This window comes from Lepidochelys olivacea (genome assembly GCF_965140295.1).
Source record: "Lepidochelys olivacea isolate rLepOli2 genome assembly, chromosome: 28".
Lineage (NCBI taxonomy): Eukaryota > Metazoa > Chordata > Testudines > Cheloniidae > Lepidochelys > Lepidochelys olivacea.
The window spans coordinates 3607190-3626761 of NC_140438.1; the positions used below are offsets into that span (position 1 = coordinate 3607190).

The 19572-nt window shown below is 49.2% G+C and overlaps 1 protein-coding gene across 1 annotated transcript; it reads right to left on the reverse strand.

Moving 5' to 3' along the window:
* Nucleotides 1–5718: 5718 nt before the first annotated feature.
* Nucleotides 5719–17905, reverse strand: LOC311513968 (zinc finger protein 620-like; the record flags this gene model as incomplete). The annotated part of the gene is made up of 4 exons (XM_084616183.1): nt 5719–9885; nt 10229–10342; nt 17616–17693; nt 17833–17905. The coding sequence occupies 4 exons, from the start codon at nt 17903–17905 to the stop codon at nt 9356–9358; spliced, it is 795 nt and encodes a 264-aa protein (XP_084472309.1). The 3' UTR covers nt 5719–9355.
* Between the last annotated feature and the right edge of the window lie 1667 nt (nt 17906–19572).

Genomic DNA, 19572 nt, shown 5'->3' on the forward strand with positions numbered 1-19572 from the left:
GGTTTTCTCACCCCCCCCACCGCAACACACAAACTCACTCTCCTGCTGGCAATAGCTCATCCAAACTGACCACTCTCCTTACAATGTGCATGATAATCAAGGTGGGCCCTTTCCAGCATAAATCCAAGTTTAACCAGAACGTCGGGGGGGGGGGAGGGGGTAGAAAAAAACAAGGGGAAATAGGTTACCTTGCATAATGACTAAGCCACTCCCAGTCTCTAGTCAAGCCTAAGTTAATTGTATCCAATTTGCAAATGAATTCCAATTCAGCAGTTTCTCGCTGGAGTCTGGATTTGAAGTTTTTTTGTTATAAGATAGCGACCTTCATGTCTGTGATTGCGTGACCAGAGAGATTGAAGTGTTCTCCGACTGGTTTATGAATGTTATTCTTGACATCTGATTTGTGTCCATTTATTCTTTTACGTAGAGACTGTCCAGTTTGACCAATGTACATGGCAGAGGGGCATTGCTGGCACATGATGGCATATATCACATTGGTGGATGTGCAGGTGAACAAGCCTCTGATAGTGTGGCTGATGTTATTAGGCTCTGTGATGTTGTCCCCTGAATAGACATGTGGGCACAGTTGGCAACGGGCTTTGTTGCAAGGATAGGTTCCTGGGTTAGTGGTTCTGTTGTGTGGTATGTGGTTGTTGGTGAGTATTTGCTTCAGGTTGGGGGGCTGTCTGTAGGCAAGGACTGGCCTGTCTCCCAAGATTTGTGAGAGTGTTGGGTCATCCTTCAGGATAGGTTGTAGATCCTTAATAATGCGTTGGAGGGGTTTTAGTTGGGGGCTGAAGGTGACGGCTAGTGGCGTTCTGTTATTTTCTTTGTTAGGCCTGTCCTGTAGTAGGTGACTTCTGGGAACTCTTCTGGCTCTATCAATCTGTTTCTTCACTTCCGCAGGTGGGTATTGTAGTTGTAAGAATGCTTGATAGAGATCTTGTAGGTGTTTGTCTCTGTCTGAGGGGTTGGAGCAAATGCGGTTGTATTGCAGAGCTTGGCTGTAGACAATGGATCGTGTGGTGTGGTCGGGATGAAAGCTGGAGGCATGTAGGTAGGAATAGCGGTCAGTAGGTTTCCGGTATAGGGTGGTGTTTATGTGACCATTGTTTATTAGCACTGTAGTGTCCAGGAAGTGGATCTCTTGTGTGGACTGGACCAGGCTGAGGTTGATGGTGGGATGGAAATTGTTGAAATCATGGTGGAATTCCTCAAGGGCTTCTTTTCCATGGGTCCAGATGATGAAGATGTCATCAATATAGCGCAAGTAGAGTAGGGGCGTTAGGGGACAAGAGCTGAGGAAGCGTTGTTCTAAGTCCAGTCATAAAAATGTTGGCATACTGTGGGGCTATGCGGGTACCCATAGCAGTGCCGCTGATCTGAAGGTATACATTGTCCCCAAATGTAAAATAGTTATGGGTAAGGACAAAGTCACAAAGTTCAGCCACCAGGTTAGCCGTGACATCATTGGGGATAGTGTTCTTGATGGCTTGTAGTCCATCTTTGTGTGGAATGTTGGTGTAGAGGGCTTCTATATCCATAGTGGCCAAGATGGTGTTATCAGGAAGATCACCAATGGATTGTAGTTTCCTCATGAAGTCAGTGGTGTCTCGAAGGTAGCTGGGAGTGCTGGTAGCGTAGGGCCTGAGGAGGGAGTCTACACAGCCAGACAATCCTGCTGTCAGGGTGCCAATGCCTGAGATGATGGGGCGCCCAGGATTTCCAGGTTTATGGATCTTGGGTAGTAGATAGAATATCCCAGGTCAGGGTTCCAGGGGTGTGTCTGTGCGGATTTGATCTTGTGCTTTTTCAGGAAGTTTCTTGAGCAAATGCTGTAATTGCTTTTGGTAACTCTCAGTGGGATCAGAGGGTAATGGCTTGTAGAAAGTGGTGTTGGAGAGCTGCCGAGCAGCCTCTTGTTCATATTCCGACCTATTCATGATGACAACAGCACCTCCTTTGTCAGCCTTTTTGATTATGATGTCAGAGTTGTTTCTGAGGCTGTGGATGGCATTGTGTTCTGCACGGCTGAGGTTATGGGGCAAGTGATGCTGCTTTTCCACAATTTCAGCCTGTGCACGTCGGTGAAAGCAGTCTATGTAGAAGTCTAGTCTGCTGTTTCGACCTTCAGGAGGAGTCCACCTAGAATCCTTCTTTTTGTAATGTTGGTAGGGAGGTCTCTGTGGATTAGTATGTTGTTCAGAGGTATTTTGGAAATATTCCTTGAGTCAGAGACGTCGAAAATAGGATTCTAGGTCACCACAGAACTATATCATGTTCGTGAGGGTGGAGGGGCAGAAGGAGAGGCCCCGAGATAGGACAGCTGCTTCTGCTGGGCTGAGAGTATAGTTGGATAGGTTAACAATATTGCTGGGTGGGTTGAGGGAACCATTGCTGTGGCCCCTTGTAGCATGTAGTAGTTTAGAAAGTTTAGTGTCCTTTTTCTTTTGTAGAGAAGCAAAGTGTGCATTGTAAATGGCTTGTCTAGTTTTAGTAAAATCCAGCCACGAGGAAGTTTGTGTGGAAGGTTGTTTTTTTATGAGAGTATCCAGTTTTGAGAGCTCATTCTTAATCTTTCCCTGTTTGCTGTAGAGGATGTTGATCAGGTGGTTCCGCAGTTTCTTTGAGAGCGTGTGGCACAAGCTGTCAGCATAGTCTGTGTGGTATGTAGATTGTAATGGATTTTTTACCTTCAGTCCTTTTGGTACGATGGCCATCTGTTTGCATTTGGAAAGGAAGATGACGTCTGTCTGTATCTGTACAAGTTTTTTCATGCAGTTGATAGATTTCCACTCCATACGGCTAAATGCAGTGCCTTGCATAATGACAGGTTTCAGAGTAACAGCCGTTGTTAGTCTGTATTTGCAAAAAGAAAAGGAGTACTTGTGGCACCTTAGAGACTAACCAATTTATTTGAGCATGAGCTTTCGTGAGCTACAGCTCACTTCATCAGATGCATACTGTGGAAACTGCAGAAGACATTATATACACAGAGACCATGAAACAATACCTCCTCCCACCCCACTCTCCTGCTGGTAATAGCTTATCCAAAGTGACCACTCTCCTCACAATGAGTATGAAAATCAAGGTGGGCCATTTCCAGCACAAATACAGGTTTTCTCACCCCCCCACCCCCTTTTTTTGATCACTTTTTTTTTTTGACCAACTTGATGATCACTTTAGATAAGATATTGCCAGCAGGAGAGTGGGGTGGGAGGAGGTATTGTTTCATGGTCTCTGTGTATATAATGTCTTCTGCAGTTTCCACAGCATGCCTCTGATGAAGTGAGCTGTAGCTCACGAAAGCTCATGCTCAAATAAATTGGTTAGTCTCTAAGGTGCCACAAGTACTCCTTTTCTTTTTGCGAATACAGACTAACACGGCTGTTACTCTGAAACCTTGTTTTTAATGTTTTCTGGGCAGTACTTTCCCCTGAAGAATAAACGTGCTTGCACCAAAGAGCTGGGTGGGTATCGGTGTTGGCCATGACACTGCCCTTAGTCACTGCAGAGACAGCAAAGGGCAGGCACTGGCCGTTTAGGACTTGCTGAGGGCTAGTACAGGGTAAACAGGGCTGGTGCAGCCTGGAAATACTCTGTTTAGGAGAGGGAGAGACACGTGTCTCTGCCCAAGAGAGGTGACATCTGGGAAGTGTAAGAGTGGATGTCACTGGTGAATCACGGAGGGGGAATCCAGGGGCAGTTGCCCTGAACGGTGACAACGAGGTTACAGCGGGACCCTGCAGCCAGCACAGCCAGCTCCAACCACCCACTGGCCTGAACTGCCATGCAGTGTTTTTAACACAACCTCGAGCTCTCCTGCAGCTGTGGAAGAAAGGGAGCTGGAGACATGGGTAAAGGGTTTCCCCTCCCTCCAGGGTCAGGGGAGGGAGAGTGGTCATCTGCCATGGAGTCAGGACACCCCCTTCCAAATAATTACTGTTGGGGACAAGATATCCCTCCCACCAGAGACTATTTGTACCTCCTGATACAGGAACGGCACAATGTAAACATGGGCGGGGTGGGGGCACATGACTGCCCCATGTGTCGCCTCTGGAAGGAACCTGGGGGGCTGGGGCCACAGGAGCGGGGAACACGTCTCTGGGCTGGCCCGGCCCAGGGAGACTCAGAGCACCACAGCGTCTGGTCGGAGCTCCAGCACTCTTGCGGGCACCTCAGCAGGGGAAGGGGGCAGGACAGAGCTGCTTCTCAGGCCGGCAGAGGGTGGCCACTCGGTGAAGGGTTGCCAACTTTCTAATTGCACAGAACTGAGCCCCCTTACCCCACCCTGCCCCTTCCCCAAAGCCCCGCCCCATTCACTCCAGCCCCCCACCTTCAGTCCCTCACTCGCCCCCACCCTCAATCACTTTCACTGGGCTGGGGATGCGGGCTCTGGGATGTGGCCAGGGATGAGGGGTTTAGGGTGCAGGAGGGGTTCCGGGCTGGAGCCGGGTGTTGGAGTGCAGGAGGGGGTGAGGGCTCTGGGGTGCGATCGGGAATGAGGGGTTTGGGGTGCAGGAGGGGGCTCAGGCCTGGGGTAGGGGTGTGGGCTCTGGGAGGGAGTTGGGATGAGGGAGGGGGTTCCAACCTGGGACCAGAAGTTCAGGGTGTGGCTGTGGCTGGGCGACGCTTACCTTAGGCAGCTGCTGGGTGGTGGAGCAGCAGGGCTAAGGCAGGCTCCCTGCCTGCCCTAGCTCCGCGCTGCTCCCAGAAGCAGCCGGCATGTCCAGCCCCTAGGCAGAGGCACGGTCAGGGAGCTCTGCGCCGTGCACATTGCCCACACCCGCAGGCACCGCCCCCAGCCCTGAGCCCCCTCCTGGATTCCAACCCACTGCACGAGCCATGAGCCCCTTTCCTCAGTTCCTGGCCAATGGGAGCTGTGGAGCCAGCGCACGGAGCTTCCCTGATCACTCCTGTGTCTATGGGCTGCAGGAACATGCCGGCCACTACCAGGATCCGTGCGGAGCCAGGGCAGGCAGGGAGCCTGCTTTAGCCCTGCTGCGCCGCAGACCGGACTTTTAACAGCTCAGGCAGCGGTGCTGACCGGAGCCACCAGGGTTTGTTTTTTAACCAACCGTTCCGGTGAAAAGCCGAGGGCCTGGGAACCCTAACTCTGGGTTGCACAGCAGCAGCTGCCTGCAAGAGAGCCCGGCTGGGGAGGGAGCAGTGGCAGCCCGCCCCCTCCGCTCCCTGACCAGGCCGGATGCTGGGGACAGAGGCCAAGCAAGCCGGAGCCATCCCAGCACATTTCTGGCTTGCTTGGCTCCTTTCACCTCCATTTATAACCTTTCAAACCAGACCCCCAACTTCACCTCAGCCTGATTGCAAGCCAGACCGGTGTGGCGGCTGGGTCTGGCCATGATAGTGACAGCAGAGAAATCCACCAACCACCACCTGTTTAGAGATACCCCGCCCTACCAGCAATCTCTCATCAGGGAGACGCACTGCCCCGGCCCCCCTCCCTTGCCCCCACTCCATGCTCCCGAAAGGCTGCGCAGGGGAGCTCATTTCCCCTTGTGATGCTCTGACTTCCTAGGATGCAGCCAGAGCTGAGATGGGTGCCCCCCACTCCCCCAGCTGCTCCCATATGAGAACCAAAGGGTTAATGTAGAGGGAGCTGATAAGGCTCCATGGTCCATCAGCTGATCTCCACCCAGATACTCCATGATTCTCGCCCATGGAGCTTATTGAAAGACATGACTCAAAAATATCCCTTTTATACATTTAATTAAAATGAAGAAACAAATAAAATGAAGAACACAGGTCACTAACCCTAAACTATTAACACCACCCAGCTAGCTCTCGAGTGTACAACACAGTGATCATGTTCAGGTCAGATCAGAAAATCCGTCAGTAAATAACGATCTTGCTTTGGATTCAAGTCATCACTTTAGCCAAATTATCACAACAATACAGCAGAAAATGAACCTTTGTTAAATCCTGAAACAGGAACCGAGGAGGCAGCTGTCCATTTAATTATTAATCCCAATCACAGAACTTCACCCAGGCCGTGCGATCCACACTCAGCTGCTTGAATATTTCAGTTCTAACACCAAATTATTGTTCACATTTAAGCCACAACTTCAGAGCTTCCACCTTAGATCTCACCAGTATGTGGCTAACCTTCTCCCAGTGGCTTCTATAGATAAAAACCTTAAGATGGACACAGACCTTAATACACAGAATTTTAACAGTATGTATCCGACATCTTAGGTTCTTTGACCACTTTCACAGAACGAGGAGCATGTGTGCACTGACATTGTAGGGCAGCATTTTAGGATTATTTAGGTTTGGGAATTATTCTTTTTAGCTTCTTTCCTGCATGGATGCAACAGGTTTCATACACACCTGCACGCACTGACCCCACTGTACCACCAGAGTAGAACAGGAAGGATGGAATGGCTCCCAGTTGATAAAAACTAGAACAAGTAACAATCAGATATTGAAACTGACAAATGAATCCAACTCTGCAGCTCTTTGGACTTCCACGGAGTAGGATCTAGAGCTGCAGTCAAGGAACCAGGCGATGGGGTCGCCGGCTCAATACTCCTCATTCGCAAGTGCTCTCAGGTAAGAGGAGACAGGTCAAGGCTGGCACAGCCTGGTGTTGATGTTACAACTTCCTTCTCCAGACGGGATCAATCTGGGAATCCTGGAATGTCTTTCTTAGACAGGTTCCTGGTGCAAAAGGGCTTCCACCTTTACCTTGGTCTTCATGGTTGACAATTCCAGATCACCCCACATTGCGGTCACTCCCCTGAAGTCACCAGGCAAATCAGGTGTGAATTATGCATTGGTACAGACAATGTGGCCTGATCCATTTCAGGTGAGGCTGACTTCAGGCTATCGTCAGTTTGGAAAAGTCCCATTAAACACACAATTTTGTTAAAATATTGGTTGCTGTGAACCACATGCACTGTGGAGTTCTTGCCAAATCCTTGGCCTTCGTCGGGGTACATTAACACTCTTGTGGAATAGAATCCTTTACAAAACCACTCAAATACTGAGCAGTGTTCGTGAGGAATGACTTCCCCAAACATGGCCAATTTATTTCTTTAATCCGGTGGCACAGGTCTAAGTTAGGGACTTGAAACACTCCAGCATCAGAATCCCCATAAGTCACCAAAGGAGGGGAACTTATTAAAAATAGATATTCTGCAGCTATCCCACATACAACACTGATTTCATTTCAATGCACATTTGCAGCATCTACCAAGGGCAAGTTCATCAAAAATGCCATTTCTGGTTTCTCCACATCAACACAGACAAGGACAGCATTTCCTAAACCATAGGCCACACGCACCCAGTTACTTCAGTTAGTTGCACAATCTGGCGCATGCTGTTCTTCACCATTTCAGAGTGGAGACCTAAACCCACTATTGTTTCCTTGGTAGCACACCCGATGGCTCAGAGCATCCTCCCCTGGTGAGTGAACTGCACTTGAGCTTCTTCCATGTCCTCATGCAGTGGTACGGGAAAGACAAAAATAAAATAAGAAAGCACTATTTTAGCAAACAGTCATTTCTCCCAAAGTCCCAGATAAATCTGAGCTACATCCTGGACAACTAAATTAATATTAAATTATGTGATCAAATGGCCTTCAGGAGAGAGAGAAATCCCAGGACAAAGAGCGGTGTAAGTCACTTTCTTTTTCATACAAAATGAAATTCCAGAGCAGGTTACATCTGATGACTCAAAAATCAGGAGAACAGATTCCCCTGTCGCCTTCTCCTCTGATCCATTCACACCTGCTTCACTCAACAGCCCTTCATTATTATGGAGTCGTGTTATTTAGAAAAAAAAAGCTTCATCGTAATAAGGAAAAACTGCCGACCTTCTCATCCTCAAACAATCTCAGCTCAGCAGGGAAAAGCCCAGAAGTGGCTTTGTCAATAGACAGAAACTGGGATTTAAATGGGGAATGATCACACTGTGTTTGGGATCCACTGGAATTTCTGATCCAGGTCTGCAACACTTTCATCTCCAGCCCTAACGAGTTGGATTTAGGATCAAATTGCTATGAAGTGCAGAGACTCTTGGGGAGGTGGAGGGGTAGAATATAGGTGGATAAGCTCCATTGTGGCTCAGATGGATGCCAGCGCTGCTGGAGTGAGCGGGCCTAGTGATGGTGATGGGGAAGGAGGGAATCCCGCTGACTCACCCCATTTTCTGCCAGTGTTGCAAAGACTGAAATGATACATTTGTCCCATTCTGCTCCTCCTCTTTGTTATATTGAAATAAATTTTCAATAAGGGAAATGGTAAAAAGAAAAAAACTGCTGCCCAGCACAACCTGGACCAGCGTGAGAACAACTGGGAATGAAACAATCTGTCACCAGAGGGGGAACTTGGTGACTCTAACACTCGCTCTGCTACAGCGGGGCCAGTATAAAGGTGCTGCTCAGGGCCTGTCTAGACTATGAAATTGGCGTCGATTAGGACAGGTCAAAGGGGAAGGTGCGAGCTAACCCCAGCCTGGGCTTTGTCAGCACGGCACATACAGCGGGGTGTTGGCACTGGGATCGCCACCTCCAGCAGGCCGAGCCCATGGAAAATCCTAGCGGAGACAAAGCCCAGGTTGATTTTCGCTCAGTGTAGCTACTTGAGGTCACCCCTATTTCCCCCACCTGGGGCTGACGGACACTCCTGGCAGGATGGACACACTCCCATGATGACTCTCAGGAGAAGGGAGTTGGTAGAAAGGACCACGGGATTCACCCCAGAGAAGGGCGACCTGCAAAACAAAAAGCAGGCAACTCACCTGGGGGAACTGAGAGAACAGGGTGACTCAAATGGTGCAAACAGCCCTAAAAAGTCGCTATGTGGGAATTAGCAAATGTCTTTAAAAAAATCTTTTCTCTGCCTACACAAAGTTTTATGGTGTGTCTCTAGCCTGTGAAATCGCTGATGTCTATTAAGGTGTGAGCTCCGGATCAAACTTTTCCTGCATTCACAGGCTGCTCTCGTGAGTGGATCCTTTAATGATTGATGAGACTGTTCCCCGCACTCAAGGCATTCATAGGGTTGCTCTCCTGCGTGGATCCTCTGATGTCGAATAAGGGATGAGCTCCGAGTGAAACTTTTCCTGCACTCACAGCACTCATAGGGTCTCTCCCTTGTGTGGCTTGTCTGATCTGTAATAAGGTTTGATTTCTCACTGAACTGTTTCCCATACTCAGAGCACTCATAGGGTCTCTCTCCTGTGTGGATCTTCTCATGTTTAAATAGGGCTGAGCTCTGAGCGAATGTTTGCCCGCACTCACAGCACGTATGGGGCGCTCCCCTGTGAGCATTTTCTGGTGATTAATAAGGACTGAGCTCAGAGTGAACTTTTTTGCACACTCACAGCATTCCTAAGGGCTCTCTCCTGTGTGCATTCTCTGATGTCTAGTAAGGGTTGAACTCCGAGTGAAGCTTTTCCCGCACTCACAGCACTCATAGGGTCTCTCTCTTGTGTGGCTTGTCTGATGTGTAATAAGGTTTGATTTCTCGCTGAACTGTTTCCTGCACTCAAAGCATTGGTAGGGGTGCTCTCCCGCGTGGATCCGCTGATGTCTAACGAGGGTGGAGTTCAGAGTGAAGTGTTTCCCACACTCAGGACATGTGTTTTTTCTCTCTCCTGTAGGTATTCCCTGCTGGGCTGTGATTTCCTTGGAATCCTGGTGAGTCCCCTGACAACTAATGGATTTACCCACTTTCTCCTTGGGCTGGTTTCCCTGCTGCCTGTCTGGCCTGTTGTGGCTCTCACAGGCTTTCCCCTTCGCAGGACGCCTGGACACATTCCCTTTGGATCCTTGGGGTAATCCCCTGTGCGCTTCCACTTGCTCAGCATCTTCCTGCTCAGGATTCAGCTCCTCATTCTCACTCACCTGCCCAGGACCTCCTTGGAGAGAGAGAGGAAAGTCAGAAACAGGGGTGGAAAAGGGGAAATCAAACCATAATTAGAGCTGGAGAGACAGAAAAAATCTAGTAGCTGAATTCTCCAAAACTCTTCTCCTTTGAGGAGAGAGGAGGGGAACAATTCTGCCTCCACATCCCATCAGGGAGGGAGCTGCTGCTGGGTGTCAGTCAGGATGGGTAGGAAGCCATGAGCAATAGCTGCCCATAGGGTACAAGGCCTCCTGGGGATACTCCTGAACTCCGAGAGCTCCCAAGGCCTTTTTAGGATGTCCCAGGTATTTCCTTCAGCCACAGAGTGTATTTGAATTGGTTTAAGGATCCCTCACCTGCGCAGGCACCTCTCGGGATCTCTCCTTCCTCAAAGCCCTGGAGATCCAGCACCCACGGCTCCTCCCCTCGTTCCAGCTGGGAGATCACGTCAGGTTTGGAAATGGGAAACCCTGCTCAGGGGATAGAAAACAAGGGAGATCAGGGGAGTTCATGGGACATTTGTCACAAAGAAGAGTCTATTGGTTTTAAGCCAGCCCATTGTAAAGCAGTAAAATGCTTGGGAAAGCTCCCCAGGTGCTCCAAGGTGCAGGACACTCTGCATAGGAGGGATTTATCTATCCCCATCTCTGCTGGGAACACACAAAGCCAGACACTCCTCAGCAAAGGGGCTCCTAAAACACAGAAAGTAACTCCATGTTCCAGGAAGTAAAGACTCCAGCCAGAGGGGAAGTCACCTTAGACCTGCTTCTTAATCACCAGAAAGAAACCCAGAGACAATGGGAGAGGTGTAGGAAAGCCGGGACTGGTGAGCACGGACTGGAGGGATTCAACGCAGTCAGGAAAAGGAGGGACTGGGGGTGTCACTGAATGTCGTATCCCAGGGCTTGTCTACACCTGAGACCCTGCGACTGTCCTGATGTGGTGCATCAGTGTAGACACTCGCTACAGCAACAAGAAAGGTTCTCCCATCAGCGTAGGTCATCCACCTCCGCGAGAGGCAGCAGCTAGCTCGATGGAAGCATTATTTTCTGTTTAAAGACCAACTATTCTAACTACCCTAAATTCCACATGTGTATTCGGATTGTCTTGTAATTTGCTGGGCAAATTTTTCATGGGCAGGGAAGGCTTAGTGGTCCAAATATGGGGCGATTTGTTAAAGACGTTCCTAAGACATAGCCCTCCCCCCCATGGTATGCAGCTTTTTACAAAATCATCTTGCTCTTGAAACTTTTTTTGCACACAGCTGGGGCTGAAATTATGGTTCTCCTTGTCCCCCGACGGATCTTGGTCACTTGGCATTTATCTCAGTTAGTACATAGCACCCACTGCCTCTTTGGGAAACCAGGATTGAAAAAGTCAATACCTGTAGGATTTGGAGTTTCAGAGCAGCACAAGCCAAACTGGTGAGTCGATGACATGGAAATACACACCTGCAGCAAGACTAAGTTCCTGTTAACTGCTCGAGGGTTTCCTGCAATCTGCTGTGACAGTGAAGTGTTGGCTCAAGGGGATGTGCCTGTGGTCATTGAACCTGAATTCATCATCACATCATGTTCCCATTATGCCTCTTGCGTTTAGGGCAGTGACGAAGCTCCTCCACTCCTGTCTGTTTGTGGCACGTCTTTCAATGGTTCCCCAGCTGTGCCCCAGGTTTCTCAGCTCAGCTTCCACAGCTCGTCACCATGTTGTTTTCAGGTGGTCGCGTTTTCGCTTGCCTTCAGGTGTCCATCTTAGTGCTATTCTGGTGATGGAATCAGTTTCCATCTGAAGCACATGACGGATCCATCTCCAGCATCTCCCGGCAATGATGGGGCTCAGATCCTCTTGGCTGAGTTGTTTTTCCTTGTATATGGTGTTGGGTATGTGATAGGAGAGCGAGAGAATCTGCGAAGTCCAAGTCTTCAAGGCATGAGAAGGGTGTCCAGTTAATGCCTCTTGGAACGTCTTCTGTTGTACGCCGCATTACCCAGGCAATGCTGAAGAGGATTGCAGACATGACACACCCCTGATGTACTCCTGTTCTGACTTCAAAACTGAGCTCACTGTGATCAACACTGCATGTGAAGTTGGAATAGATGCTTTTGATAATGTTGATTATACAATATGTTCCATAGGCCGGTCCTGTGAATGCTATCAACAGCCTTCTCAAAGTCTAAGAAGTTTATGTAGAGTTGCCATTGCCATTCTAAGCATTGTTCTATTATGTTTCGTTGAGTGAAGATCTGGTCTGTGCATGCACGCCCTTTCCAAAAACCGGCTTGCTCTTTTCTGAGAACGCTATCAACTGCCTCTGATATAAGCTGGACTATGATCTTACCCAATACCTTGCTTGGCACAGATAAACGTGTGATACCATGCCATTTTTTAAGGATTTGATGGCTTGAATGATCTCTTGCTTTGTTGGGGTGTCTGTGTTGATATCAAGATCTTCTTCTGCCTCCTGGATGTTTGCTTCCTCTATAGGTGGATCCCTGTCCAGCAATTCTTTGAAATGCTCTGTCCAGTGCATTTCTTGTTCTTTTTCTGTTGTCAGTAGGTGGCCTTCTGTGTCCCTGATGAGAGTGTTTGTTGGTGTCTGCCGTTTACCACTGATAAGATTTTGTAGATGGTTCCTTGTTCACCATGAGCAGTTGCCTCCCTGGCTTGTGTTGCTAGATTATCAATATAATATCAATTGTCTGTTCTCACAAGGTGTTTGATCTCTCGGTGTGCCTTGCTATACTGCTCGTGGTATTTGTCCTTTAGCTTCTGGGATTTTATGTCTAAAACTTTTTTCTTCAGGGCTCATCTGGTTTCTATGGTGTTCCATGTGCTGGGTATAATCCACTCCTTTCTTCTCTTCTGCCTCTGGCTTAGACAGGCTTCACTGTTCTTTTCATAGATTGTAGTTACTTTGTCCCACTTCTTGTTGATCTCCTCATCTGCCTTCTCCTCCTCTTCATCAGTGTCTGCAAGTATCTGAAACCTGTTCTTTCACTGCAGAGCGAAGGCTTTCTGTACTTCAGGGAACTTTAGCTTGTCAACGGCATAATGGCTATGTCCCTTTTTCGGTGGCCCCACACTTCTCAGTTTTAGCTTGATGGAGGCTATCACTAAGGTGGTGGTCGCTGCCAACATCTGCTCCCCTTCTCACTTTCACATCTGTCAGTGAGTGTTGCCATTTGCCATCGATCATCATATGGTCAATCTGGTTCTTATCTCTGCCATTTGGAGAGCACCATGTCAACTTGTGAATTTCACGATGTTGAAATAGGGTTCTGCCGATGACCAGATCCTTCACATTGCAGAAGTCAACAAGCCTCTCTCCATTTTCATTCATCGTGCCACACCCATGTCTTCCCATTCCTCTGGCACTGTTCTCCTTACCGACCTTGGCATTCAGGTCTCCCATGACGATAGGTCGTGCCGTGGTGTCTCTAACTCCTCCTGTAGTGTAAGGTAGAGTTTGTCCTTTGCTTCTTCATCACAGTCATTTGTCGGAGCGTAGCACTGAATCAGGGTGATGTTATTGTGTTTCCCCTTCAGTCTGGCTCTCACAATTCTGCTGCAGATGGATTTCCACTCAAGCAAGGACCGCTCCACTCCCTTCTTCAAAAGGATGGCAATGCTTTCATGGTGTTGTCCATCATCCCATCCAGAATACAGCAAAGTTTCTACTGAGGCTGTTGTTAATCTTCCTGATCCTGTTCATCTGCTCTCGCTGACACCCAGGATGTGTGAGCTGTAGCGTCTCATCTCTGCTGGGACCTGAGCTAGCTTCCCTTTTCTCGTACATTGTCCGTACATTCCAAAAACCAAAGTTTGTTTTTTCTCTTGGTGTTGAGCACTTCAGTCTTCATGCCAGTGGCTTCCTTTCAGCTTTCACCACTGGCAGTCATATGGGTGTTTGACTCCTGAAGGCCATTGCACACAGTAAAGCAGCGATTCTCAAACTTCATTGCACCACAACCCCCTTCTGACAACAGAAATTACTACATAGCCCCAGGAAGAGGGACTGAAGCCTGAGCCCGCCGGTGCCCAGCCCCCATGGGTGGGGGGAGGGAGGGAGCAAAGTCCAAGTCTCACCATCCTGGGGGCGGGTCAGGGTGGGGGGCAGCAAAGCCCAAGTCCAAGCGCTGAATCATAGAATCATAGAATATCAGGGTTGGAAGGGACCTCAGGAGGTCATCTAGTCCAACCCCCTGCTTAAAGCAGGACCAATCCCCAATTAAATCATCCCAAAGCCCAAGCCCCATTCCCCAGGGACGACGTCTTTGGGCTTTGGCCCCGGGAGGCGTGGCTCGGGCTTCGGTCCCAGACCCCAGCAAGTCTAAATACCAGCCCAGGCAAGCCCATTAAAACAGGGTCGTGACCCACTTTGGGGTCCCGCCCCACAGTTTGAGAACCGCTGCAGTGAAGGTCGATTTCTCAGCCACTATTTCCGTAACATATTTTATTTTTTACTGGACAGGTTGTCAGCCCGGTGCCTGACCCCCAACCTGGAGTGCCAGGCTGTCTGTTTTGTCTGGCCGGTTAACTCTGCATTGTGGGCTGTGGAAGCCCCGCCCACCAAGTCCTACTGGGCATGCTCCAATTGTAGCAGGAGTATAAAGGGGAGCAGCTCAGCTCAGCCTGGGCTGACAGCTGAAGAGGAAGGACACTCACTGCAGGCTCCAGACCAGGAAGCCCCAGAGGCTCTGACAGCAGGAGCAAGGGCCACCGAGACCCAGGCCGAGACCCAGACACCAGGAGATGTCTGGGAAAACTAACAACTGTCTGGTTAATACTATCCTGGGGATATGTATGGAGCAACATTAGGCAGAAAGTTATGGAAGCCCCTTAGACTTACTTCTCCTGTCTTACTTACAACACTCCTGCTCATACATCTGTCACTGAGTGTGGGGCAGTCCGGGCCCTGCACCCCCCACTTCCTGCGATTCCCTGGGACTCTCAGCCAGCCAGTAAAACAGAAGGTTTATTAGACGACAGGAACATGGTCTAAAACCAAGCTTGTTGGTACAGAAAACAGGACCCCTCAGTCAGGTCCATCTTGGGGGCTGGGGAGCCCAGACCCAGGTTCTGGGCCTCCCCCCATCTCCCCAGCCAGCTGTAAACTGAAACACCCTCCAGCCCCTCCTCTGGCCCTTGTCTCTTCTCCGAGCAAGGAGGCCACGTGATCTCTTTGTTCTCCAACCCCTTCAGTTGACACCTTGCAGTGGAGGGGCTCAGGCCATCAGTTGCCAGGAAACAGGGTGTCAGCCATTCTCTGTGCAGACAGCATCACACTTGCCCTCTAGGGCTCTGCAACAATCACACCCCCTTATCCCACCACCTAGATACTTAAGAAATGCATAGGGGAAACTGAGGCACACACACCGTATTCAGAGAAAACATTAAAAACATTCCCACTTCATCACAACATCCCAGAATGATGTTGGCTTTTTTCCTTTGTATGATGTTCCTTGTTCAAAATCAGGCTGTCCCGCCTAGGTAAGAGTTATTAAACAGACTTGTCCTAAGCAAAGAATGTGCATCTGTCTCAGTTTACATGTAAGTAGCAAACTGACCCATTGAGTCAGCAGGGGGAGGAGATTGCAGGAGACTGAACAATTTGGGTTTCTTGCCAGATCCTGGGCCTTGGTCAGGGTTATCTTACATTTCTCTGGCGCAGAATCCTTTACCTATTTGCCCTCCCACCCCAAATTCCAAGTTAATGAGCAATGCACCCCTACCAATCTTACACTCCCATAATGTCATTTAACCCCTAGCAAGCATAAAATCACCCAGGAGACACAAGGCAAGTCATAAGATCAGGCCAGGGGTCAACCCCCTCCCTTATACATGGGCTGTGTCTTTACAGCAAGAATAGTTGTGCTTTTACATCACGACAGCTAACTCGATCTAGCTAAGTCCAAGGAAAATCCTAGGGCAGAGGTCCTCAAACTGTGGTCCGCGAGCTCCATTCAGGTGGTCTGCGGATAGTTCCCTCTAAGGTGCGCACTTGGGCGGCCACACACAGGAGAATGAAGGGCCACCCACCTAATTAGTGGACAGGCGTAGCTCCACTAATTAGGTGCCTGGACCCTGGAGAAGACACAGATGTAAGATGAGGTGGTGGCCTTGGGGAGAATAGGGGGGAGGGGGTAGTGTAGTGAGAAGAGGGAGTGGGGGGAATTTGGGCTGTGGCAGCCAGAAAAAGAGGCAACTTTCCCCAGCTCCAGGGCTGCTGCTTCCGGGGAGAGACCCTCCTCCTTTCCAGCCCCAGCTCGGGGGCTGCCGCGGTGGGGGAGAGAGGGCACAGCCATTGCATTAGAAAGGTAAGACTACTGATATTAAAATATGAATTGTGTGCTTTTATTTGTAGAACAAAAAAAAGTTAATTATTATTGGTTTTATTATATAGCACTTTTATCCATAGTGCGTTCCAATAGTTGGCTAATGGTAAAAACAACATTTGGAAAGATCATTAAGTGGCCCGCCGAGACCCTCAGCAATTTTCAAGTGGTCCGTGAAAAAAAAAAAAAAAAGCTTGAGAACCACTGGCCTAGGGGATATGAGGCCCAGGTAGATTTAGCTAGTTGAGGTCACCCCTCTCTCCCCCATCTGGGGCTGATGGACACACACTTCCAAGACTCAAAGGACAATGGAATTGATAGACAGGACCACAGGATTTACCCCAGAAAAGGGCAAACTGCAAAAGGGAAAAGCAGGCAACTTGCCGAAGGGAGCTGAGAGAACACGGTGAAGCAAAGGGGCCAAATAGCTTAAAGGTCAATATTTGGGAATTAACAAAAGTCTTAGAGGACAAAAACAAAACAAAAAAAAAATAAACTCTGTTGCCAGCCCTAGACGGCATTTTCACAATGTTTATCTCCTTTGCAGATTCTCTGATGATAAACAAGGGCCGAGCTCTGATGGAAGGTTTTCCCACACTCAGCGCATATATAGGGACCCTCGCTTGTATAGATCCTCTGATGTCTAATCAGGTTCGACCGCCGAGCAAAGGTTTTCCCGCACTCGCCGCATTCGTAGGGTCGCTCCCCGGTGTGGATTCTCTGATGTGTAGTAAGGCCAGAGCGGCAAGTGACGTGTTTCCCACACTCAGTGCATGTGTTGTTTCTCTCTCCTGTGGGGAGTCTCTGCTGGGCTGTGGTTTCCTTGAGGTCCTTGTGAATTCCCTGACAATTAATGGATTTATCCACTTTTTCCCCTGGCTGGTTTCCCTCCAGCCTCTCTGGCCTGCTCTGACTCTCACCGGCTTTTCCCTGCTCATGGCTCCCAGACAAATTCCCTCAGGGTCTTTGCAATAATGCCCCATGCGCTTCCACTTGCTCAGCATCTTCCTGCTGAGGATTCTGCTCCTTGTTCTCACTCACCAGCCGGATAGAGGGAGAAACCTCAGAAAGAGGTCTGGAAAAAGGGTGAGCAAACCAAACTAAATACCAGAAAGATGGGGAAAATAAATCAGGGACTGAATTCCCCCAAACTCTTCCCCATAGGGGAGAGTAGGGGGGGATCAATTCTCCCTTCACATCCCATCCAAACACTCAGGGGAAGGGAGATCAGGGAGAGCTCTATTGCCAGGTGTCAGTCAGGGTGGGCAGGAAGCCATGAGTGGTAGCTGCCCTGAAGATAAGACACCTGCTGGGGACAATCCTGAACTCAGAGAACGCACAATGTCTTTGTAGGGAATCCCAGCTGTTTCCTTCAGGCACTGACCATGTTGGTTTAATGATCCCTCACCTGCACAGACACTCTTAGGATCTTTCTTTCCTCTAAACCCTGGAGATCCAGGACCCACGGCTCCTCCCCTTGTTCCAGCTGGGAGATCACATCAGGTTTGGAAACTGAAAACCCTGCTGAGGGGAAAGAAAACAAGGAAGACCAGGTGAATTCATAGGCCATTTGTTATAAAAATAACATTCTATTACTTTAACCCCAGCCCATTTTACAGCAGTACAATCCCACAGCCGGCTCCCCAGGTACTCAAAAGTGTAGGACACTCTGCATATGAGGCATTTAACTATCCCCATCTCTGCTGGGAACACACACAGCCAGACACTTCTCAGCAAAGGGGCTCGTAAAACACAGAGACATAAACTCCATGTCCCAGAAAGTAAAGACTCCAGCCAGAGGGCAAGTGACCCTGGACCTGCTTCTAATGCCAGAGAGAAACAAAGATCATGAGAGTGATAGGGAAGCAGGAGCGGCGGAAGGTCCCTAAAAGTGAGGGGGCCAGAGACTCCTGAACTGTGGCCCTGCCCCTTCTCCCCGAGGCCACGTCCTTGCACCACCCCTTCTCGCTGACCCCCGCCCTGGCCTTTCGTCTCATCTTCCCCCCAAAACCTCACTCCCTCCCCTCTGCCCTCTCCCTTCCCCCCCTTGTGGCCAGTACAAAGTTTGTTAAAGTGATGGGGCCATGGCCCCTCCCTGTTCCGGCGTCCCCATAGGGAAGGTGAGGCTAGTGAGCGTGAGGGATGGCACTGAATGCAGAATCTCAGCGGTCTTAGATGTCAGGGAAGCACATTTTGAGGATCTGGGGAATGTAGCAAGCCAGGTGTGACAGGAGGGGGTATGAAAATCCCCCAGGGCGTGGAGACAGCTGGGGAATTAGATGCTCTATTCCAGGAGTAACAGACTCTACATTTCTCTGGAAAAGGAGAACATGAAAAAAGCAGGGTCAGGCCACGTGAGCTCAGCAGGGACGGACTCCAAGACCTGAGAAGCCTGCGTGGAAGTGAGACTGTGGCTGCTTCAGGCAGCGGAGAGGGAAGTGAAGCCTCCAAGCCCCAGAAGTTTCACTGCCAACTGATGACAGGGGAGGTTTAGATTGGATATTAGGAAAAACTTTTTCACTAAGAGGGTGGTGAAACACTGGAATGCGTTACCTAGGAAGGTGGTAGAATCTCCTTCCTTAGAGGTTTTTAAGGTCAGGCTTGACAAAGCCCTGGCTGGGATGATTTAACTGGGAATTGGTCCTGCTTCGAGCAGGGGGTTGGACTAGATGACCTTCTGGGGTCCCTTCCAACCCTGATATTCTATGATTCTATGTCATCCTCAAGAAAGCTCCCGTTTGTGGCAGGGAAGGGGTCACACTGTGGCTGGGAGGAATGTATGAATGGATTCAGGGGGAGTGGCTGGGGTCACAGTGGGGAAGGAAGAGATGGGGGGGCAAGGTTAGGCACTATGCAGTGGAGAAGAGAGGAGGGGTCTAAATTAGCTGTTACCACTGAAGAGAGGGATCATGGAGTCATTGTGGAGAGTTCTCTAAAAACATCCACTCAATGTGCAGCAGCGTCAAAAAGCGAACAGAATGTTCGGCCTCATTAAGAGAGGGATAGATAATAAGACCGAAAATATCCTGTTGCCTCTATATAAATCCACGGTACGTCCACATCTTGAATACTATGAGCAGGTGTGGTCGCCCCACCTCAAAAAAGATCTATTGGAATTGGAAAAGGTACAGAAAAGGGCAACAAAAATGATGAAGGGTATAGAACGGCTTCCGTATAAGGAGAGATTAATAAGACTGGGACTTTTCAGCTTGGAAAAGAGATGACTAAGGGGGGATATGCTAGAGGTCTATAAAATCATGACTGGTGTAGAGAAAGTAGACAAGGAAGTGTTATTTACTCCTCATAACACAAGAATCAGAAGTCACCAAATGACTCTATATTCTATGATTCTATGAAATCATGGG